At 55.3% G+C, this 18,751-nt stretch overlaps 1 protein-coding gene across 1 annotated transcript in view; it reads right to left on the bottom strand.

Annotated features, from left to right (window-relative positions):
* Positions 1-236: 236 nt before the first annotated feature.
* Positions 237-18,751, bottom strand: part of CUNH4orf50 (chromosome unknown C4orf50 homolog) — a 51,140-nt gene continuing 32,625 nt past the window's right edge. The window contains exons 8-13 of the mRNA XM_077750382.1: positions 17,646-17,702; positions 14,451-14,633; positions 7,418-7,466; positions 5,120-5,247; positions 1,171-1,233; positions 237-467 (exon numbers count right to left, since the gene is read on the bottom strand). Of these exons, the coding sequence (XP_077606508.1) occupies positions 237-467; positions 1,171-1,233; positions 5,120-5,247; positions 7,418-7,466; positions 14,451-14,633; positions 17,646-17,702 (711 nt within the window). The remainder of the gene's footprint in view (positions 468-1,170; positions 1,234-5,119; positions 5,248-7,417; positions 7,467-14,450; positions 14,634-17,645; positions 17,703-18,751) is intronic.

Here is an 18,751-nt window from a genome sequence, read left to right as displayed (position 1 = left end):
CTTTGCTGCCTTGACGGGAGGCAAAGCCCGAGCTCTCAGAACACGCGAGGCACAGTCTGGTATTTCTCCCACGCTCTGACAAAACCAGCACGGACCCCGAGCCAGAGGCAAAACTGCTTGGCACAGGATGAGAGCTTTGATTGCTACCAATTTCTTAAAGCAGTGTCTGAAGGCTCTGCTTGAAATATTTATAGAGTCTATGAAATGGCCCCGGAGTGCGAGCGGTTCTATTAAATTTATAACTCCAGCGGTGATTTATTGACCTGGGAATTGCTGCAAATGCTCTGCCTAAGCTCTTTGTGGAAAGCCAGGATCCTCGCGGGGCTCAGGAGCTCAGTGGGCGGCGGGAGGTCATCGGCTCGGCGGGCAGGGCGGGGCAGTGCGCCTTCCTCTTCCAGGCTTCGCGCAGGGCATGCTGGCTCTGGACCCGCTCCAGGATCGGCTGCCGGCCCCAAGGGTGAGGAAAGCTGGAGGCAAGAGCAGAATGAAATGGTCTCTGCTTCTCCCCGCTCCTAAAAACCCCCTCATCCCACATTCATCCAGGGAAGACATGGCGGCCGTAATGAACATTTATGGAGCACTCTCTGTGGCCCGCACAAATGCTCCCCTTGCAGTGCTCACTCCCTTCTATTACAGTCCGACGGGGCACATGACGCCATCCCGGCCCAGCAGGCGAGGAACGGGGGCTGGGGGTGGCTCTCACTACGTCACCCAACAGGTGTCCGCCTGGACAATCACTGATGGGTGTCCCCACAGAGCGGGTGTCCACCCTAACGCCTCTTGTTTGCAGGGATGAGAGATGGAGAGCGTCCCGTCAAAAGGAAATCAGTGTCGACTGGCTGCCGACCTCACGCCAGCACCGCCCACCGCTCTTCTCAGTGAGCTGGTTCCCCTGATTCCACGGAGTCCTCGCCCAGGCTGTCATCAGACCCCCAGGACGGGTGCCTGTTTCAGAGACTCTGAATGGCTCTCCTAAACCTACGTAGCTGCTGAACCCAAGCCCACTTGACCTCAAATCCCCCTTCATGCCCGGCATCCACACTTATCAAGCACCATCCGCAAATGACGGAAGGAAGGACCCCTGTGCTGGGCAGTGTGAGTCCTACTTCTGTCTCTGCTCAGTCCTCCGGCAGCGTGCCTCAGCAGTCAGGCAGGTAGAATGGAGCAAGCCTCTCCCGGGACCCCGGGAGGCAGTGACCAGTGGGCGGTGTTGACACTCAGTTCCGCTGATGGCTGAGAAAGAGGCAGAGGCAGGAAGGAGAGGAAGTGCGGGTCAGGAGGCAGCATCCTGTGTGTCCCGCCTGGACCAGCCCCTCCCCTGCGGTGCCCTCACCCAGTGGCACAGGCAGCCTGATGAACGTGCGGGTCCGCGGCAGAGATCGAGCCGGGAGAGAGGCCCCCGCACCTGCCCGTGGAGCACCCGGGAGGGGGGCACCGACCATATACCGAGGAGCGGGCAGGCCTCCTGGAGGAGGTGGTATCTGAGCCAGACTTTTGAGACAAAGCAGGATTCTACTGTTTTGAAAAGTGAAGGTCATTGGGGCGCCTGGGGGGCTCAGTCGGTTGAGCGTCCTACTCTGGCTCAGGTCACGATCTCACGGCTTGTGGGTTCGAGCCCCGCGTCGGGCTCTGTGCTGACAGCTCAGAGCCTGGAGCTGCTTTGGATTCTGTGTCTCCCTCTCTCTCTTTGCTCCCCCGCCCCCACTCACACTCTGTCTTTCTTTCTCAAAAATAAATAAACATTAAAATTTTTTTTAAATTAAAAACAACCCTGAAGATCAATGCATGTAATGTGCAAACAGCAATGTAAGGAGTCTGGACTTGTCATAATAATAATATTTAAACCTCAGGAAACCACAGACATTGTAGGAAGAGGTGGTACGATATTTCCTAAGGGTCAGCCTATGGCAGAGGACATTTCTGGAGCCGTATGATATGACAGATATTATGCTAAGCAATGCATACATATTCATTCAGTCTTTAACCCAGTGAAGCAACTAGAATTATTACCCCATCGTACAGATGAAGAAGCAGAGGCCCAGAGAGGTTAAGTGACCTGCCTATGGCCACACAGCTAACAGAAGGCACAGTCAGGATTTGAGTCCAGGCCGCGTGGCCCCCCAGCCTGCACCGTTCGCCCCTACAGTCGGCTGTCACAGATGAAGGGTGCTCAGGGAGACAGTGGCGTGATCAGGCTGTGACACAGGGACAAACATTTCTTCCATCACCAAGGTTTACCAGCCTTCTCAGGATATTTGTGTATATTCCTAGGCTCGCCCTGCTTTTTCCTCTTTCTTCTCTCTCAGCTCAACCATAAAATAATAGAATGGTGACATGTGACTAATTTAGTTACTGTCCTTCAAACCTGACCTCATTTTGCTGATAGGTCACTGATGCCCTGGTGTAGTTATTTAACAGGCTCATTCTCACTGCAGGAAGCTCACCCCCTCGAGCCAGCCCGCATCTACGGCAATCTGCTGCTCCCCCAGCCAGCAGGCTCTGCTCCTTGACGCCCTGCACAGCCGGGCAAGACTCAGCCTGCGGGGGGAGCGGGGAGGACGAGGCGCCTGTGTGACCTTCTAGGGAAAGCCCACCAGCCCCTCTCTCTGCCTCTGCCACCCACAGGCCCTCATGAAGACCTCCCGTGGGCTGGGTGCGGGGCAAAGCACGGGAACCAAAATGTCTGCATCGACACCCCGTCATCTCCCTGCGGGTCATGCAAACGTCCCGTGGACTCGCAGCTGCGTCCGAAAGCAGAAGCGTGTTTGTGCTGTGGCATTCGACATGCATGGCAACGACTTTGAAGAAAGCTAAAGAACAGCCCAGAAACTTGGAGCACCTTCTGGCTCATTCATTCGTGCAGTTTGTGCTCCGCCCATCACTGTCAGATGGCTGCTGTCATGTTTCTGGCCGGCATCACCTTCGCGGGGTTTTTCTCACCCCGAACTCCAGGCTGGGCTGCACAGGGGGCAGGAGAGACTGTTCCCACAACCCCCCCCCCGTGGAGGCTCCGTACATCTGGCCACATGGCGGCCGCAGCACCAGCTCCAGACCCAGGCTGCCTGGGTTGGACCCCAGCTCTGCTCCTCACGAGCTGTATGACCCGGGGTTGGCTATTTACGTCCTCTGTGCCTTGTCTCTTCTCACAGGTAAAGGGGGCAAATGCTGATACTATTTTGTAAGCCCCCCGTGAGGACTGCAAGAGCCAGAGCAGGCACTCAAGAAGGAGGCAGAGCATTTTCTTCGCCCCTGGACTCTCATCAACATGGTTGCTGGGATCTCCAGGTCCCCCTCTGCACCTCCTTACTTCCTGCCACAGCCACGTTTGACTGCCCGCAGTGCCCCTGATGCCTGAGAACCCACCCTCTGTCTTTCCAGATGCTGTTTCCTTTGTCTAGAATCCCTTCTGCCTGCTGGGGATAAGCCAGGCCAGAGATCAAAAGCCAGAGGAAATTTTCCTAGAAAAAGACCAAAGCTGGGGAAAAAAAGTACTCATTCTTGGGTAATAAACCTGTAGATGTGTAATTTAAAATGAAAGTCACTAGTCAGGGAAGAAAACTGTTTAAGTCAATAACAGGGGCGCCTGGGTGGCTCAGTTGTGTAAGCATCCAACTCTTGATTTCAGCTCAGGTCATGATCTCATGGTTCGTGAGATCGAGCCCTGCATCAGGCTCTGCGCTGACGGTGCAGAGCCTGCTTGGAATTCTCTCTTTCTCCCTATCTCTCTGCCCCTCCCCTGTGTGTGCTCTCTCTCCCTCTCTCTCCCCCCCCCACCTTCTCTCAAAAATAAAAAAATAAAATTTTAAACATAAAAGGTCAATAACAAGAGCTGCCATTTACCGACTGCCTCTCTCATACTGGGCAGTATAGCAAGCAGGTTATGTGCGTGATTTCACTGAACTGTCCTAACAATTCTAAGAGGCAAATGTTGCCTCCACTGTTTAGATAAATAAATTAATAGAATTGTGGAGGCAGGAGAGAAGCCATGGGAATGACAGGTGGAAGGAAAGGACTAACGGGCTGAGCTAAAATGCTGAGAATAAGATGAGATTCCCAAGTAATGGCGGCTTTTTTTTTTCCTCCTGAGTGGCTCTCTTGTTCACACAGTGTTCAGGCCCTGCTTACCTGATTTTGTGCTCATACCGGCAGTAGGCAGTATCATCCCCAGGCTACAGACGAGGAGGCGGAGACAGATGCACTAAGTCATCTGCCCGACATCACACTGAATTATGGCAGGGATTTGAACCTGGGCCTGTCAGACCCCAGGTCTCATAAGTAAATACATTTTCTCTGGGCAAAGAGAGGGCTGCTCTGGCTCTATCTGATTAGGACATTTTGGACTGAGCCCATAAATACTAGAAGAGCTGGACAGAGCAGAACACACCTTCTATTTAAACCATCCGAGAGCTACCGAGATGGTCAGGATCTGAGGGACGAATGCTGAAAACAGGAGAGAAGCCAGAGTCTCTGGCATGACTGTGGGGGCCACACTTCCCTCCGGGTGAGGGCAGCGCCTGCAGTAACAGTGGCAGTTGTGAGTCAGAAGGCTCAGCAGAGCTTTTCCCAGCCGCATGGGACTGACAAGGCCAAGGGCAAAAGATGCTGATAAACACTACAGTCCTCTGGTTAGGACCCCAAAGGCTATACCCAAGGAGTACAAGGCATGGGAAGGAAACAGCACTCGTGAGTGCTGAAACTCATCTCTGAACCAGGTTAGAAGGTGAGGAACGGCCTGCTCCCTGCCTAGCTACCTGCCACAAACAAAAGGAAGCCTGCTCTGGATGGAGACGATACACTATGAAGCAGAACCCCAAAGGATACCTTTAGGTTTTGACACATGATGTCCAGCACCCAGTGAAAAATAACCAGACACTGAATACACCACTTGACCCAAAACACAAATTAAAGAGCAGATAATAGGCAGAGACGAGGAGGGGAAACCAAAGGGTATCTGTGGTGCCGGTCATTTTTCTAGTTCCCAACCGGGTGATGGCTTTTTTGGGTATCACTCCACGATAACTCATTGATCTGCACGCTTATGTGTGCCCTTTTCCGTATGTGCGTTACAAGCTTAATAAAAATGTTTATCTAAGAAATTAGATGATGGAAGCCCTCTCACCTTTGGAGAATCTGGTCTAGCCGTGTTCTGTGTTGGCCACTCAGCCTTGGGAACAGGCCAGGGCTCTGCATTCAAAGGTCTTTGGATGCTGCTGCTGTCCGTTTGGGGATTCAGGAGGTATTTCTGAGCTAGAAAAAAGTATTCTCAGTCAAGCCTCAAACCAGAAATCTATTCTAAAAATCACAAGCCTATGAGCCTTAGGACAACATTTTCCATTCTCTTCCATCCCCAGATCCCCCGGTGCCCATGACAGAGGCCCTCTCAGGTGCCCACGAACCCTTGAGTGTCTTGTCCGTGTGTCTCTGATGGTCCCATCATGGCCATGGGTGTCCTAGAAAACTACCTGTCTCCATCAGCCTTCCCTCCTTGGGCGCCAGCTCATTCGCCGCAGGAACCACCACCCCTGCAAGCCGACCCGTTTTTGTAACCCCTGCAAAACACCCCCCCTGGTTCTGGTACACAGTAGCCTTCCAGACATGTTGAGGGGACAAGTAACTCAATCAATCTAGCACATTTCTGAGGATGCTGAGCCCACAGAAGGAAGGACACTTGCACAGGTTAGTGGCAGATGAAGAACCGAGTGGGGCTGATGCCCTTCCAACCGTGAGAACAGATGCCAACCCAGACTGCTAGGAGGACACGAAGGGCTGGCCCATCCTGACCACATGCAGACCGAGAACAGATCTCTCTTTCTGGGTCAGACACTCCTGAGCAAGGTCAGAGTATCCTCCTTCAAAAGATAAGACTCTAGGGCTCAGAGAGGTTAATTAACTCATCCAAGATTACACAGCTGGTAAGCACAAAATAAGAATTGTTAGAGGAGCGCCTGGGTGGCTCAGTCAGTTAAACATCCAACTTCGGCTCAGGTCATGATCTCACAGTCTGTGGGTTCAAGCCCCGCGTCAGGCTCTGTGCTGACAGCTCAGAGCCTGGAGCCTGTTTCAGATTCTGTGTCTCCCTCTCTCTGACCCTCCCCTGCTCACACTGTCTCTCTCTCTCTCTCTCTCTCTCAAAAATAAATAAAACATTTAAAAAATTTAAAAAAAGAATTGCTAGATAAGATCTCAAGAGCAACTCACTCACCTAGAGACAATGCCATCCCCACTTTCTCCATGATTCTTTTTTTAATGTTTATTTATTTATTTTAAGAGAGAGAGAGAGTGAGCAGGGGAGGGGCAGAGAGGAAAGAACACAGAGAATGCCAAGCAGGCTCCACACTGTCAGCACAGAGCCCAATGCAGGGCTTGAACTCAAGAACTGTGATGTCATGGCCTGAGCCAATGATCATGGCTTAACCAGCTGAGCCACCCAGGTGCCCCACTTTCTCCATGTTTCTTCTGAGCTCCCGAAATGAACAGAACCCTAAACGAATCCCTTCCCCCATGCTGAGAGCACACTGCACTTAACCAGGGAAATCCTGTCTTCCCAGGTAGCATCTCATTTTCCTTCTTAGTAATAAACAGAACAGGGGCGCCTGGGGGACTCAGTCAGTTGAGTGTCCGACTTTGGCTCAGGTCGTGATCTCACGGTTCATGAGTTCAAGCCCCACATCGGGCTCTTTGTTGACAGCTCAGAGCCTGGAGCTGCTTCAGATTCTGTGTCTCCCTCTCTCTCTGACTCTCCCCTGCTCACGCTGCCTCTCTCTCTCTCTCATTCTCTCTCTCACAAATTAAAACAAATAAAAAATAATAGTAAGCAGAACATAAGCAATCACCCGTTACCTTCTTTCTATGTAACCACTGTTAGAATTTGAGTTTATCTCTCGACTTCAATTGCCACTCACACAGATGGTGTGGTCATAGAGCTCTATCACTGCAATCATCCAATATATCCCATTCTCTATCTTTTAAAAATTTAGGAGAATATCATAATTTCCGTGGTATCACATGGTACTCAGCAGCGTGATTATAAGTGACCAACACTTCACTGAGTATATGGGTTCATTAACAACGCTAGAAGTCCCCTGCCCTGCACAGCTTTTCATTATTAGAAATGTGCCCGTATGAATACACCTGTCCATTGAGTTTTTCCACACTGAGAATACTTCCTGAGGATGAATCGCCAGGAATGAAACCACAGGGCTGAGAAGTTCGGCCACTTCTGTGGAGTGTTTTCTGTCCTGCATTCATTCCCCTCACACTGGGGAGCAAGAACATAGGGCCAAGTAGGGCAGGAGGGGGAGAAAGCAGGGCCGGTTCCTCCCAGTCTGCACTTGACCCTGGTCCACCTGTCAGAGGGTCCTGCTGGCTCAGACCACATCTGAGCACACAGATATCACTAATTGAAAATCGCACTGACCTCTTACAGCTGCTGCTGTCTCAGACGCGGCGTCCAGGGGGTGGCCGGTCTGGAAGAAAAGACACGTCGGCAGTTATTCCGCGTGACCCAGGAGAAAAAGCCTCCGCAGATGGCTGCGACTGGGAGGGAGCAGGTCACTCGCCCCTCGCTGCGCGAAGCTCGTTCTCCAGTCAGAGCCAGCCCTCCCCCCTCTGCCCATGACCCTCGAAGGAGCCCACGACCTGCTCTCAGGGAATACAGATGCAGGAAAGCAATTGCATTTCCTCTACTCAAATTAAATCTCCAAACGAAGACTGTGATTCATGTGTTTTAGAAACTGCTGTGAAAAGCGAGGGGGCGGGGGATGAGGGCAGCTGGACGGCAAAGTTTCCAGAAGAAATAGTCTTTCTCCACGGAGGTCCTGCAAGAGCTCGCAGGAGCCGATTGCTGAGCTGTCCTTGGGGGTCTCTGGCTCCGGCACCCAGAATTCAGGTCGGCCTTGAACCGGAGTCCCCTGCACCGCCGTGAAGACTGGGTGCCTGTCCTGCATCCCATGACTGTGCAGGGTCTATAAAAGGTGGTGCAGCAAAGTTAGCTCGCTGGCGGGCCCTGACGGGTTTATCAAGAGCAGGGCCGGACCCTCAAGGCAGGTCAGATTCTAGGCCAGCAGCCCAGCCCTTGCCTCCTCTTCGGCATTTCTGGCCAGGCAGTGGCCCCAGTGCATGTCATCTCGCGTCCCCATCCCTGTGTCCTCTAAGTATTTACATAAGCAGCCCCCCTGCCTAGAGACCCCGGCCCTCTCTCTCTCTCTATCCTTGGCGAACTTCTATGTATACATCATGACCTAATTCAAATGCCCCCTCCTGCATGAAGTCTTCCCTGACTTCACCCGGCAGAGTTCAGCCAGCTGCCTCTCACATAGCACCCCCGTGCTATGCTGTGACAGTGGCTCCTTGTCCCCCTAAAACAGATTGACCAACCCAGCGGCCAATGCACAAGGGCACAGATTACGGCTCGACCGTCTTCCGACACGAATCCAATCACACCGCACTTGCCGGAACCTTCTGTATGAGGCACACTGCCTCTTCTTTCACGACGCTCCCGCCGAGCTGGGCTCACATCCCCAGGGACGCTGTGTGCCTCCCAGCACCGTCGCCATTCACAGCCCCACGTGCAGCCCAGACCGCCTTCGCTCTGTCTTTCCGGCAATTACAACCCTTTTGTATCCGTCCAGGCCTGGCCTGTGTGCCTCCTCCTCCAGGAAGCATCTTCCCCATCAAGTCTCTCTCTTCTCTCTGCCTGAAATGTATGCTTTCTCTTGCGCCCGGCTTCTGAGGGACTCTCGTGCGACGCTGACTCCTTCACCACGAGAACAAGGTCTCACTGACCTTCGCGTCCCGAGTAGCCCCGGATCCATCCGAGGATTCAGCACGGGATCGGGGATCTAGAGACCTTCCTTCCTGCCTGCCCCCCATTCAGCCACCAGCCTGGCGACGCTCAGAGCCAGGCATTCTCCCGCCGACCCTGCCTCTGCCGCCTCCGTGGTCTTGGCCAAGCAAGACACACAGGGCCTGAGCCACGCCCTCTCCATCCGCAGAAGGGAGGCGCTAGCACGTTCCTGGCGGGGGAGGGGGGGCTGTCGGAATGCAGTGAGAACGAATGTCTACTAAGTGCTCCACACGGGTAGCAGACAAACGTCCGTCCTGCGAGCTCCACTCCGCCCCTTGCTCTTCCCCGTGGAAACTTTTGGGGGAATAGTCTAAATTTAATAAAAGGCAAGCAGTAAAGGGAAAAACAATTTCCTGGGTCCTTGGAGGCCCAGGATGGGGAGGGTGGGGGTCGCCGATTTAATGAATTAGGGGAATTTAGGGCTCGGAGCCCTGCTGCTGCTTGTGAAAACGCCGTTTTCCTGGAAGCCGGGCTACAGAGCTCGCTGACGCGCAGGGGAGAGCAAGAGCGCTTCCCGGAGGCGGAGGGAAGAGGGAAGCGCAGGGCAAGAGGGAGCGAAGGTAGCAGCCCACCTTGCGGGGTCGCCTGCCCCCCCCAGGGCTGCAGTCCCGATGACTCCCCACTGGCGGCTTGCCAAGTCCCCCCCCCGCCCCGGGACCCCAGTGCTCCGTGAGTGCCTGTGTGACAGCTCTGGGTGGACTTCTGGCACGAGACTTGCTGAAACCTTCCAGAGCCCTGGGGACGGACAGCAGACCTCCTGGCCCAAAAGAACCGGCCGCTCAGGGAGGTGAGGGTGAGCACCGTGGTCACAGGCTGGCAATCCTTTGGGGTCTGGGTGTCTTCATCTGCCTGGTACAGCCGTGCCGGGAGAAAATACAGTGACCCCTCCCCTACGGAGTCCCAGGAACTGCAAGCCAACTCCTCAAGTTCTCTGATGGGACCTTCTATTTGTTGAGCGGACCGCGGGCCAGACCCTGGGGGAGGTGGTCCAGGCCCAGGCAGGAGGGCGTGCCCGCACCCTAACCAGGGCCGTCTTCGGGGTGAGCCCTGGGACCCCTTCTCCAGCTCCCCGCTGGCCGCTAGGGCATCCAAGGAGGGGTGACACTTGAATAGAAACCTTAAAGAAAGGTGTCTGATTCTTGGCTTGGGGAAGGTCAACAGCCTAGGTCCTGGCAGAAGCTGGAAAAAATAATAGGTGGCCTGGGACTGGGGGAGAGGGACACCCCACTAAAGCCAAGTTCAAGGGGTGGGCGGAATTGAGACCCCTCCCCCAGAGAAGGTTTTAGGAACCCGAACAAAGGAAGGAAGCTGCCTTCCCCTTACTCCCACCACCAGGTAGAGGCAGGGGGGTAGCGAGGCCCCGTGTTCCCCCCGCTGAAGGATGGGGGGAAGCCAGCCCAGCTGGCTCGGGGGTCTGCCCCACTTTAGAACCAGTGCTGGAGCTGCAGAGGCCAGCGCAGCCAGGGAAACGCACGGGGGCCGCGTGCAAGGCCGGAGGCGCCAAGGGTGAGACGGGATGCGCGCGGACGCCAGCACAGCAGACAGCCCCAAGGGCCGGGCAGTGCCCCCCTCCCCTCGTCCCTGCACCCGTCCTGGCCCCTCAGTGCCATGCCCCGGATGTCCCCGCTTCCCCCAGCATCTGTGTCCTGAGATCCCAACCCCTGTGTGATGTATTCAGATGGCGCCTTTGGGGGGTGATCAGGGCCTGAGGAGGAAGCTCTCAGGGTGGGATTAGCACCCCTGTAACCAGAGACACCGGGGAGCTCGGCTCTGTGGGGACATGGTGAGAAGGCAGCCGTCTGCAGCCGGGAAGGGGGCCCTCTCCGGCACCATCCACGCCTGCAGCTTGACCTCTGACTTCCAGTCTCCGGAACTGTGAGAAATGAATGTTCGCGGCTTAAACCCTCTCCCCCCCTCCCCGTCCCCCTCTGTGGGATTTTGTCACAGCGGCCGGAGCCGACTAAGACACTTAGACACGGCCCTGAGGACACGGCATGGGTGTGCAGCTGACTGAGGCTCACCGAGTATCACCCACCCTGCCCGTGCCAGGAAAGTGCTCAACGGGAGGTGCTTACTGGCCCGAGTGACCCGCGGCGGATGCGAGGACCTTCCTCCTGCAGGGCGGGCGTGCAGATGGCCGTGGCCGTGCCCCAAGCTGTGACCTGGACCAGCTCTTTGACTACTTGGAGCCCCAGTTTCCCCCCGGAAAACGCAGGCTTTGGGAGGAAGAAGTGAGCTAATGGAAATGCTGTCACGGGAGAGGGCTGAGTTCCGCCATCATCCCCACGTCTAGTGGATAAAGGGCCAGCCTGTCCAGGGGCCCGTCTGCTTGGGCCCCGCCCCAACCCACATCCCCATCCCCCTCAGATCTTTGTGTTTAGTGGGAGCCTCTTCTTGAGGCCAGGAGCCAACCACCCGGGGCCTCCAGGGTCCAGGCCCTCCCGGGACGGTTCCGCCAACCCCACCGCTCGGCCTCGGTGCTCCCTCTGCGCTGGCACATCCCACCCCGAGCCCACCTGGGTCCTCCCGGCCAGCTGGGCTGTGCCCCCAGGCTGCAAGTCAGAGCCCAAAGCCTCCACGGGGAATTCCATCGTGTCCTCTGAAATGAGAGTCGGAGCCCGTAAAACCCACCCCCTGCCCAGCTGCCAGCAAGGCTCTGCTCGGCCGCCTGGCCCTCGGTCCTCACGTCACTGGCTGTTGAAACAGAGGAGCTGGCATGTGCACAGCCCGCCTGGGACCTGCAGCCGGGCCTCACCCCTACCCGTCCCTGCTGGGTCAGCCTTCCCGAGCACGGGGACCCTCTCCGCCACCAGCACTGGTGTCCCCACTCACTGAGGACCGTAGCATAAGTGACCCCCCCACCCAGTCTCCCATCACTGCTCCCAGCCCCCCCAGCCAGCCCGGAGCACCTTGGGTATCTTAAACACATCACCGCCTCATAGCTGCACACAGAGGGTCGGCCTTCCCGAAACAAGAGGGTCCGAGTCATTGAGGGCCTGGGGTGTGCTGGGCCCCATGTTCCCAGCAGTGCGTGTGTACACACTGCACCCCCTCCCGCAGGGGTGGTGGCTGCAGCGGCTGGGGGCAGGAGCCCCTGCCAGTGTCCAATCCCAGCTCGGCTCAGGCAAGCGGCTTCCTGCAGAGGCCAAGCTAGAAAGCTAGTTGTAGACGTGTGTCTTTCGGCAGGACTTGTAACCCCTGAGCCTCAGGCTTCTCCACTGGGAGAAAGTGTCCGTGCGCTGTAAGGGGTACCGGTAAGTGTCCCCTCCTAAGGCCACAGAGCTAGACAGTGGCCACCCTCTTGGTGGCTGCCCACACACAGTCCAGCTTCCCACTAAGTGGAACCCTCTGTCCAGGGTATTTAACGCATGATCTCTCTTCATGTGGACTCTGCCAAGTAGGCTGTACTGTTCCCATCTTACAGATGGGAAAACTGAGGCTCAGAGCAAATAAGAGTCTTGCCCAAAGATGCACCCATAGTCAGTCTCTGTCTCAGTCCCGTTTTTGCTTCCTTCATGACACCACGACTTAGGATTAGTTAGTCCTTCGCTGCTTGCACATTTGGTCTGAGAAATGATTCACCGTTTCTCCTCCAGTGCTCAGCACCTGAGGCCACGGCACCCCCCCGATCATGAAAACGGGGGTGTTCTTGGAGAGCAAAGTTGTAAAGTAATGCAAAATGAGTCAGGGCAGGTTCAAAGTCACCTTGAAAGAAGGGAGTAGAAGCTTATACATCTGGCCATTGCTTCCAACAGGTCTCAGGGAAGACGCCCTTGACCAGCAGGAGGCCCGTCCAGCCCCAGGAGCACATCCTTACGGAAATGAAGGAATCAGGCTGATAACACGATTGATTCTGCCTGTTGTCATTCCAGCCTCCAAAATAACCTTCTGATTATAAACATTTAGTGACTAACAAACGAGCAAAGGAATGAATGAATGAACTTGACTTTCCCGACAGCTCCACTCTCTAGGAGGAGAATATGCTGAAATTCTTCCGTCCATCCCTCTGAAACGTCAGCCTGCACATGGTTCTAGTTCTCACAGGAAATGGACCCATTAGTGCTAAGGTTTATACATCAGTCTCTGTGAATTTGGTCATTATGAGTCAGCCTAGCCAATCCCAGTGAACATTTCAGTTCTAGTTTCAGAGCAGCCCTTGGGGGGTGGGGCTCTCACTGCTGTGCCGCCCTCTCAGCTCAGACGGCCAGCTGGCCTTCTCGGGTGACACGTACTGCATCCCACGCCCTGGAGCTCTCCTTTCCAGCCTGCTTCAACCAACACAGAGCCTGCGCAAAGCTTCTCAACAAGATGCTAACTTCTTCCTCAGCCATATCCTGGCTCTGGAAAGGCTTGAACCATTTAGGCAAAGAGATGAGCACTGGACTGAGAGTCTGGGACTCTGGATTCAAACTCTGGCCCTGAACTCAGCTGTCATGCAACCCAGACCAGATCCCTGGGCCTCCTGGTCTCCATCTCCCGGGCTGGGTGGCGGCTGGGACAAGGAGGCCTCTGATGACTGTGGGGGGAAAGGCGGGGACAGAGAAAGCCGGCCTTGGAGGGCAGGGCTGGGGAGGCCAAGTCGGGGGCAGCAGACCTGGTGCTGAGCTGCCGCGCGGGAGCGTGGAAAACAGGGCCGGCTGTGCCTACTGCAGGGACTGCGTTTCGCCCTCACACCATTAGGGGCCGTGTTTGGCGGGGGCGCTGCTGGCTGATCCCCAGGAATGAAGCTGCTCGCCAGCGTGTGTGTGTGTGCGTGTGTGCGCGCTCGCGCGCGCGTGTGTGCACATAGGGAGGGGTCTCAGCTGAACGCCCACTGTACCATGCCCACAGATGCCCGAGCGCTGCTGTCCAGAGCTTGGCACAGATCCCGGGGCGCCTCAGCAGACCTGGGTCAGACCCGGCATCCGGACCATCCACAGTACCTGGGGGCTGTGTGACCCTGAGTGAGCCTCCCAGCTTCTCTGGGCCTCGGTTTCCTATTTGGAGAGGAGAGCCTCATTCAATTAGTGCATTATTTCATTCACTCAACCAGTATTCCCGGGGCAGCTTCTCTGTGCCAGGCACTAGGGAGACAGAGATGGTTACGGAGGATCCCGGCCCCAACAGAGAGGTGCTGACAAAGCTCTTGCAACAGCAGGAGAAAATTCCTCCCATGTTCCGTGTCATGAGCATCTGCGTGCCATGGAGTACAGAGGAGGTGGCTAACTCTGTGGTCCATGGGAATCAGGGAAGGCTCCCTGGACAAGGTCACACTTGCTCTGTGCCTTGAAGGATGCATAGGAGACTGCGGGACAGAGAAAGATGCTGTCAGAGGAAATGGGAAGTGCTAAGGCCCTGAGGCGCCTGTGTGAGAACCGCCTGGTGAAATAAATGCCATGGTTCTTGCAGGGCACTGAGTTAACACTCTGTGTGTGTGTCGTGAGCGCTCTGAGGGTACGGATGCCCAGATCACCATCCTGTACGAGCCAGGAGCACAGGTACTGGCCCGAGTCTTGGGCATGTTCTGAGTGGGCTCAGTGGACAGAGGGAGGCAGGGACAGTTCAGGTCAGGCCGGTGCACAGGCAGGCCAGGTGCCCGCTGCTCCCGGGGAAAGAGGGACACTACCTCTGGGAGCCCCGGAGCCAGGAAGGCGGCCGCGTACTCGGCCAGTGCCACGTCGCCCACCATGCGCCGCGCTGTCTCGGAGAGCAGGTGATCCGCCGCCCCGTGTCTGCATAGCTCCCGCAGTAGGTGCGTGATCAGGCGGTTTCTCTCCTGGCACTTCTGGACCAGAGAAGCCAGCTTGGCCTGCAAGGGAGGGGGGGGGAGCAGAGACGCTCCAGGTGGGTCCGCCGATGCAGGGCACCCTCAGGGGCGGGGCAATGGGCTGGGCTCTGGGGCATCGGGGTCCCGCTCTGTGCCCCCTCCCTGCCGTCACTTCCTGCCCCCAGAAGCCGGTGCAGCTCTGAAAAGAAGTAGCCGCACTCCCACACCCCCCGGGGGCCCCCCCCTGCCCTCAGAAGGCCCAGAGCGTGGACCCTACCACTGACCACCTCTGTGACCAAGCTCCTCTCTACCCCTCGACTTGCTCATCTGTCCAACAGTCATTGTTAAGGGCAAAGGGGTTGCTGTCCCTCTGTGCCTGGCTCCAGGCTTCCTTCTATCCCGACAGTGAACTTTCACAGCTGTGGGTCTGTCTCCCCGTAGCCTGGGAGCTCCTCAAGGTCAAGGCTGACATTCCCCTGGACCCCTGCACCTTCACTGTGCCGTCACGGGGCACAGAACGGCCCCTGGGAGGGATCTGCTACACGCATGGAGTGAGCGGGGACCCTCCCGCCATCAAATGACCTCCCACATCTGGGGATGTCTGGAGGGGGTGATAGACCCTCCTCATTCAAGACTGGCCCTGGGCGAGTCTCCTTCCCTCCTGGGGTGGCCCCTGCTCCATCAAAACAGAAGATGACGATCTTTTCCTGCTGGGGAACATTCCCTGGGCAGTGATGCTTGGGCGGCTGGTACTGGGCGACAGGCCAGGAGGGTGGGCCGACCTGGAGGCCAGGGTTCCCCGGGTCCCCTGGATCACACCACCCCAAACATCAGGGCCGCGTGCATTCAGCCAGCACTGGTTTAACACCTTGCACGCAGCTCCCGCGACAGAGGGAGGCTTTGTCGATGGTGGTGGTGACTCTCTCGGACTCGTGCTGGGGAGCCTCGGGCATCAGAGCTGGGGTCAAATCGTGACTCTGCTACGCAGTAGCGCTGCGTGATTACGGACATGTCACTGCATCTGTGAGCCTCAGTTTCCCCATCTGTAAAGTGGGGCTTGTGCTCCCCTTCCTGACATGTTGCTTGTGGATCTTAGGATGAAATCTGTGTGGAGTACGTGACACATGGCAGGCTCTGTGGTTTACAGGGATTGTGGTCCTCATTTAGGTAAAAGGTACCAGGGGGGCGCCTGGGGGACTCAGTCAGTGGAGCGTCTGACTTTGGCTCAGGTCACGATCTCACGGCCAGTGGGTTTGAGCCCCGCATCAGGCTCTGTGCTGACAGCTCAGAACTTGGAGCCTGTTTCAGATTCTGTATCTCTCTCTCTCTCTCTCTCTCTCTGCCCCTCCCCTGCTCGCACTCTGTCTCTCTCTCTCTCTCTCTCTTAAAAAGAAATAAACATTAAAACTTAAAAAACAAAAAAGTAAAAGGTACCAGGAAATTATTAAAACGAGAGGGGATGGAAACCTCACATTTTCCTAGCACTTTCCAGTTTACTCTCCGCGTCTTCACCACTGCCATCCACGCGGTGTCAGAACGAGCTTCCTGTCACCTCACAGTTGTAGGCCTGACTCACAGACATACGTGGACCTCTGGGATGGAGGGGGGCTTTAGGGATTGTGTGGCTCACATTTTTTTTTCTCTTTCTTATTTTAGAGACGGAGAAAGCAAGAGAGGACACGTGAGTGGGAGAGAGGGGGACAGAGGGGAGAGAGAGAGAGAGAGAGAGAGACAGACAGAGAATCCCAAGCAGGCTCCACACTCTCAGCGCAGAGCCCAGCACAGGGCTCGAACCCATGAACCGCGAGATCATGACCTGAGCGGAAATCAAGAGTCAGATTTCTGCTCAGGTCATCTGACTCAACAGACTGAGCCCCCCAGGCGCCCACGTGGCCCACATTTCTGAGTGAACATCTAAGGAAACCGAAGCCCCAGAGCGGGTAGGGTCGGTGAGTCACTGGGGCCCGGGGCCCCCCTGGCATCCTGCCCAGAGACTGCCCAGGAATGGCGACAGGCCGTCAGGTCCACACCCCAAATCCAGGTGCCATATGTGAGGTGAAATGTGTCATCTCGACCCAACTACACATCCGACCGACTGGCAAAAGACATTGGCCAGTAGTGCCACTTGGGAATCGGTCCTAAAGAACCGTCTGGCTACACGGGGAAAGCATTTCTAATACAAAATGTGCATCATGGTGTTTAGATTATAATAATGCAAAAGGAGGGTGGGGAGGGGAGGACGGACAGACAGACCGAGCAAGGGCACGGCAGCCGTATGAGCCATGGCCTCTCGTGTTTTGCTCTCTGGCATGTGCCGCCGCTTCAGAGGTCGGGACAGACAGGGACAGTCCCTCTGGGTCACACTCTCAGGCAAGAAAACAGGACAGGGACGTGGAGGTGTGGTGGGGCCTCAGAAACACGTAAAATATACTGGGAGAAAATATATGAAAGCCCTAGGTTCAAATGGGGGTTTGGGGTGATATTTGTCTCTTTCATTCTTCTTTCCAGATTTATTTTATAATAGACATAAACTATATCTAGAATGGGGAAAATACTAAGCTCTTTNGAATCGGTCCTAAAGAACCGTCTGGCTACACGGGGAAAGCATTTCTAATACAAAATGTGCATCATGGTGTTTAGATTATAATAATGCAAAAGGAGGGTGGGGAGGGGAGGACGGACAGACAGACCGAGCAAGGGCACGGCAGCCGTATGAGCCATGGCCTCTCGTGTTTTGCTCTCTGGCATGTGCCGCCGCTTCAGAGGTCGGGACAGACAGGGACAGTCCCTCTGGGTCACACTCTCAGGCAAGAAAACAGGACAGGGACGTGGAGGTGTGGTGGGGCCTCAGAAACACGTAAAATATACTGGGAGAAAATATATGAAAGCCCTAGGTTCAAATGGGGGTTTGGGGTGATATTTGTCTCTTTCATTCTTCTTTCCAGATTTATTTTATAATAGACATAAACTATATCTAGAATGGGGAAAATACTAAGCTCTTTTTTTTTTTTTTTTGGAAAGAGACATTGCATACAGATCTCACAGACATATTACCTTCAAAGGAGCCACGGCGGAATTTGCCTCATGTTGCTTTTTCTGAAGTTCCTCAAGCTGAAAGAGAACCAGTGTGTTTGATAACATCGAGCCCCTGGTTACACAGCCTGAGCCTCCCTGGGTGAGCTGGGCTCAGAGAGGTTGGCTCTGGTCCTCTCTCTTCCCACGGGGGGAGGGGGGCCTCNGCCCAGAGAGATTGGGGTGGGGAAGGATGCTCTGAGCACTATGAATGAGTTCTGCCGGTTTGCAGGTGCGGGCCAGCTCTGTTCCCTCTTCCTTCCAGAAGGAAGCCTCCCCGGATTCCCGATGAAGAGATGCCAGCGATTTTTCTGGGGCCGTGTTAACCTCTGGGTATCAGAGCCAGACACCCTGGGTCCTAATCCTGGCTCAGTCACTCACTGGCACTGTGACCTTGTGCAAGTCACCTCTCTTTCTGCCTCAGTCTTCTTGTCTGTAAAGTGGAGGTTATAGTAGAGCCTAGCCAATTAGTGAGGATCAGAGTGAGGAGTGCATGCATTGTTTCCCGTAAAGTGGTTAGAACATCCAGTTAAAACTCACTGAACGTAAGCCATTATCACGAACTAGCAGAGGTGCCAGGCACGTGAGGAAAGATCCCTTGGACCTTCCAGCCTCGCCCCGCACACAGCCGAATACTGATGCTTGTGGAGCAGAGTTACCCAGCGCATCCTGTCCGAACTGCTGACCCACCAAATCATAAGACAGAATAAGACGGCTGTTGGGTGAGGACTTCTGCCTCTCCCTCTCAGTCCTCTGTAGTCAGTACAGGAAAGCTACACAAATAAAAGTCCTTTTTCCTCTTCACACCCTCTTCTGACCTCTAACACTGTTTTTAGCCTTACAGACTCACCATCAGAATGCCTACACATACGAAACTATGTTATTCAAATGCCTTACATCTTGGATTGCCATTTAATTTTAAATCATGATGTTATTTTGGGGCGCCTGGGGGGCCCAGTCAATTAAGCGTCTGACTCTTGATTTCAGCTCAGGTCATGATCTCGTGGTTCATGAGATCGAGCCCCAAGTTGGGATCCGTGCTGATAGCATGGAGCCTGCTGGGATTCATTCTCTCTCCCCCCCCCCCC

This window comes from Crocuta crocuta, unplaced genomic scaffold (genome assembly GCF_008692635.1).
Source record: "Crocuta crocuta isolate KB4526 unplaced genomic scaffold, BGI_CrCroc_1.0 scaffold179, whole genome shotgun sequence".
In the NCBI taxonomy this organism is placed as follows: Eukaryota; Metazoa; Chordata; class Mammalia; order Carnivora; family Hyaenidae; genus Crocuta; species Crocuta crocuta.
Note: the sequence above shows the minus strand (reverse complement) of the source record. Positions and strands in the feature narration are given on the sequence as shown.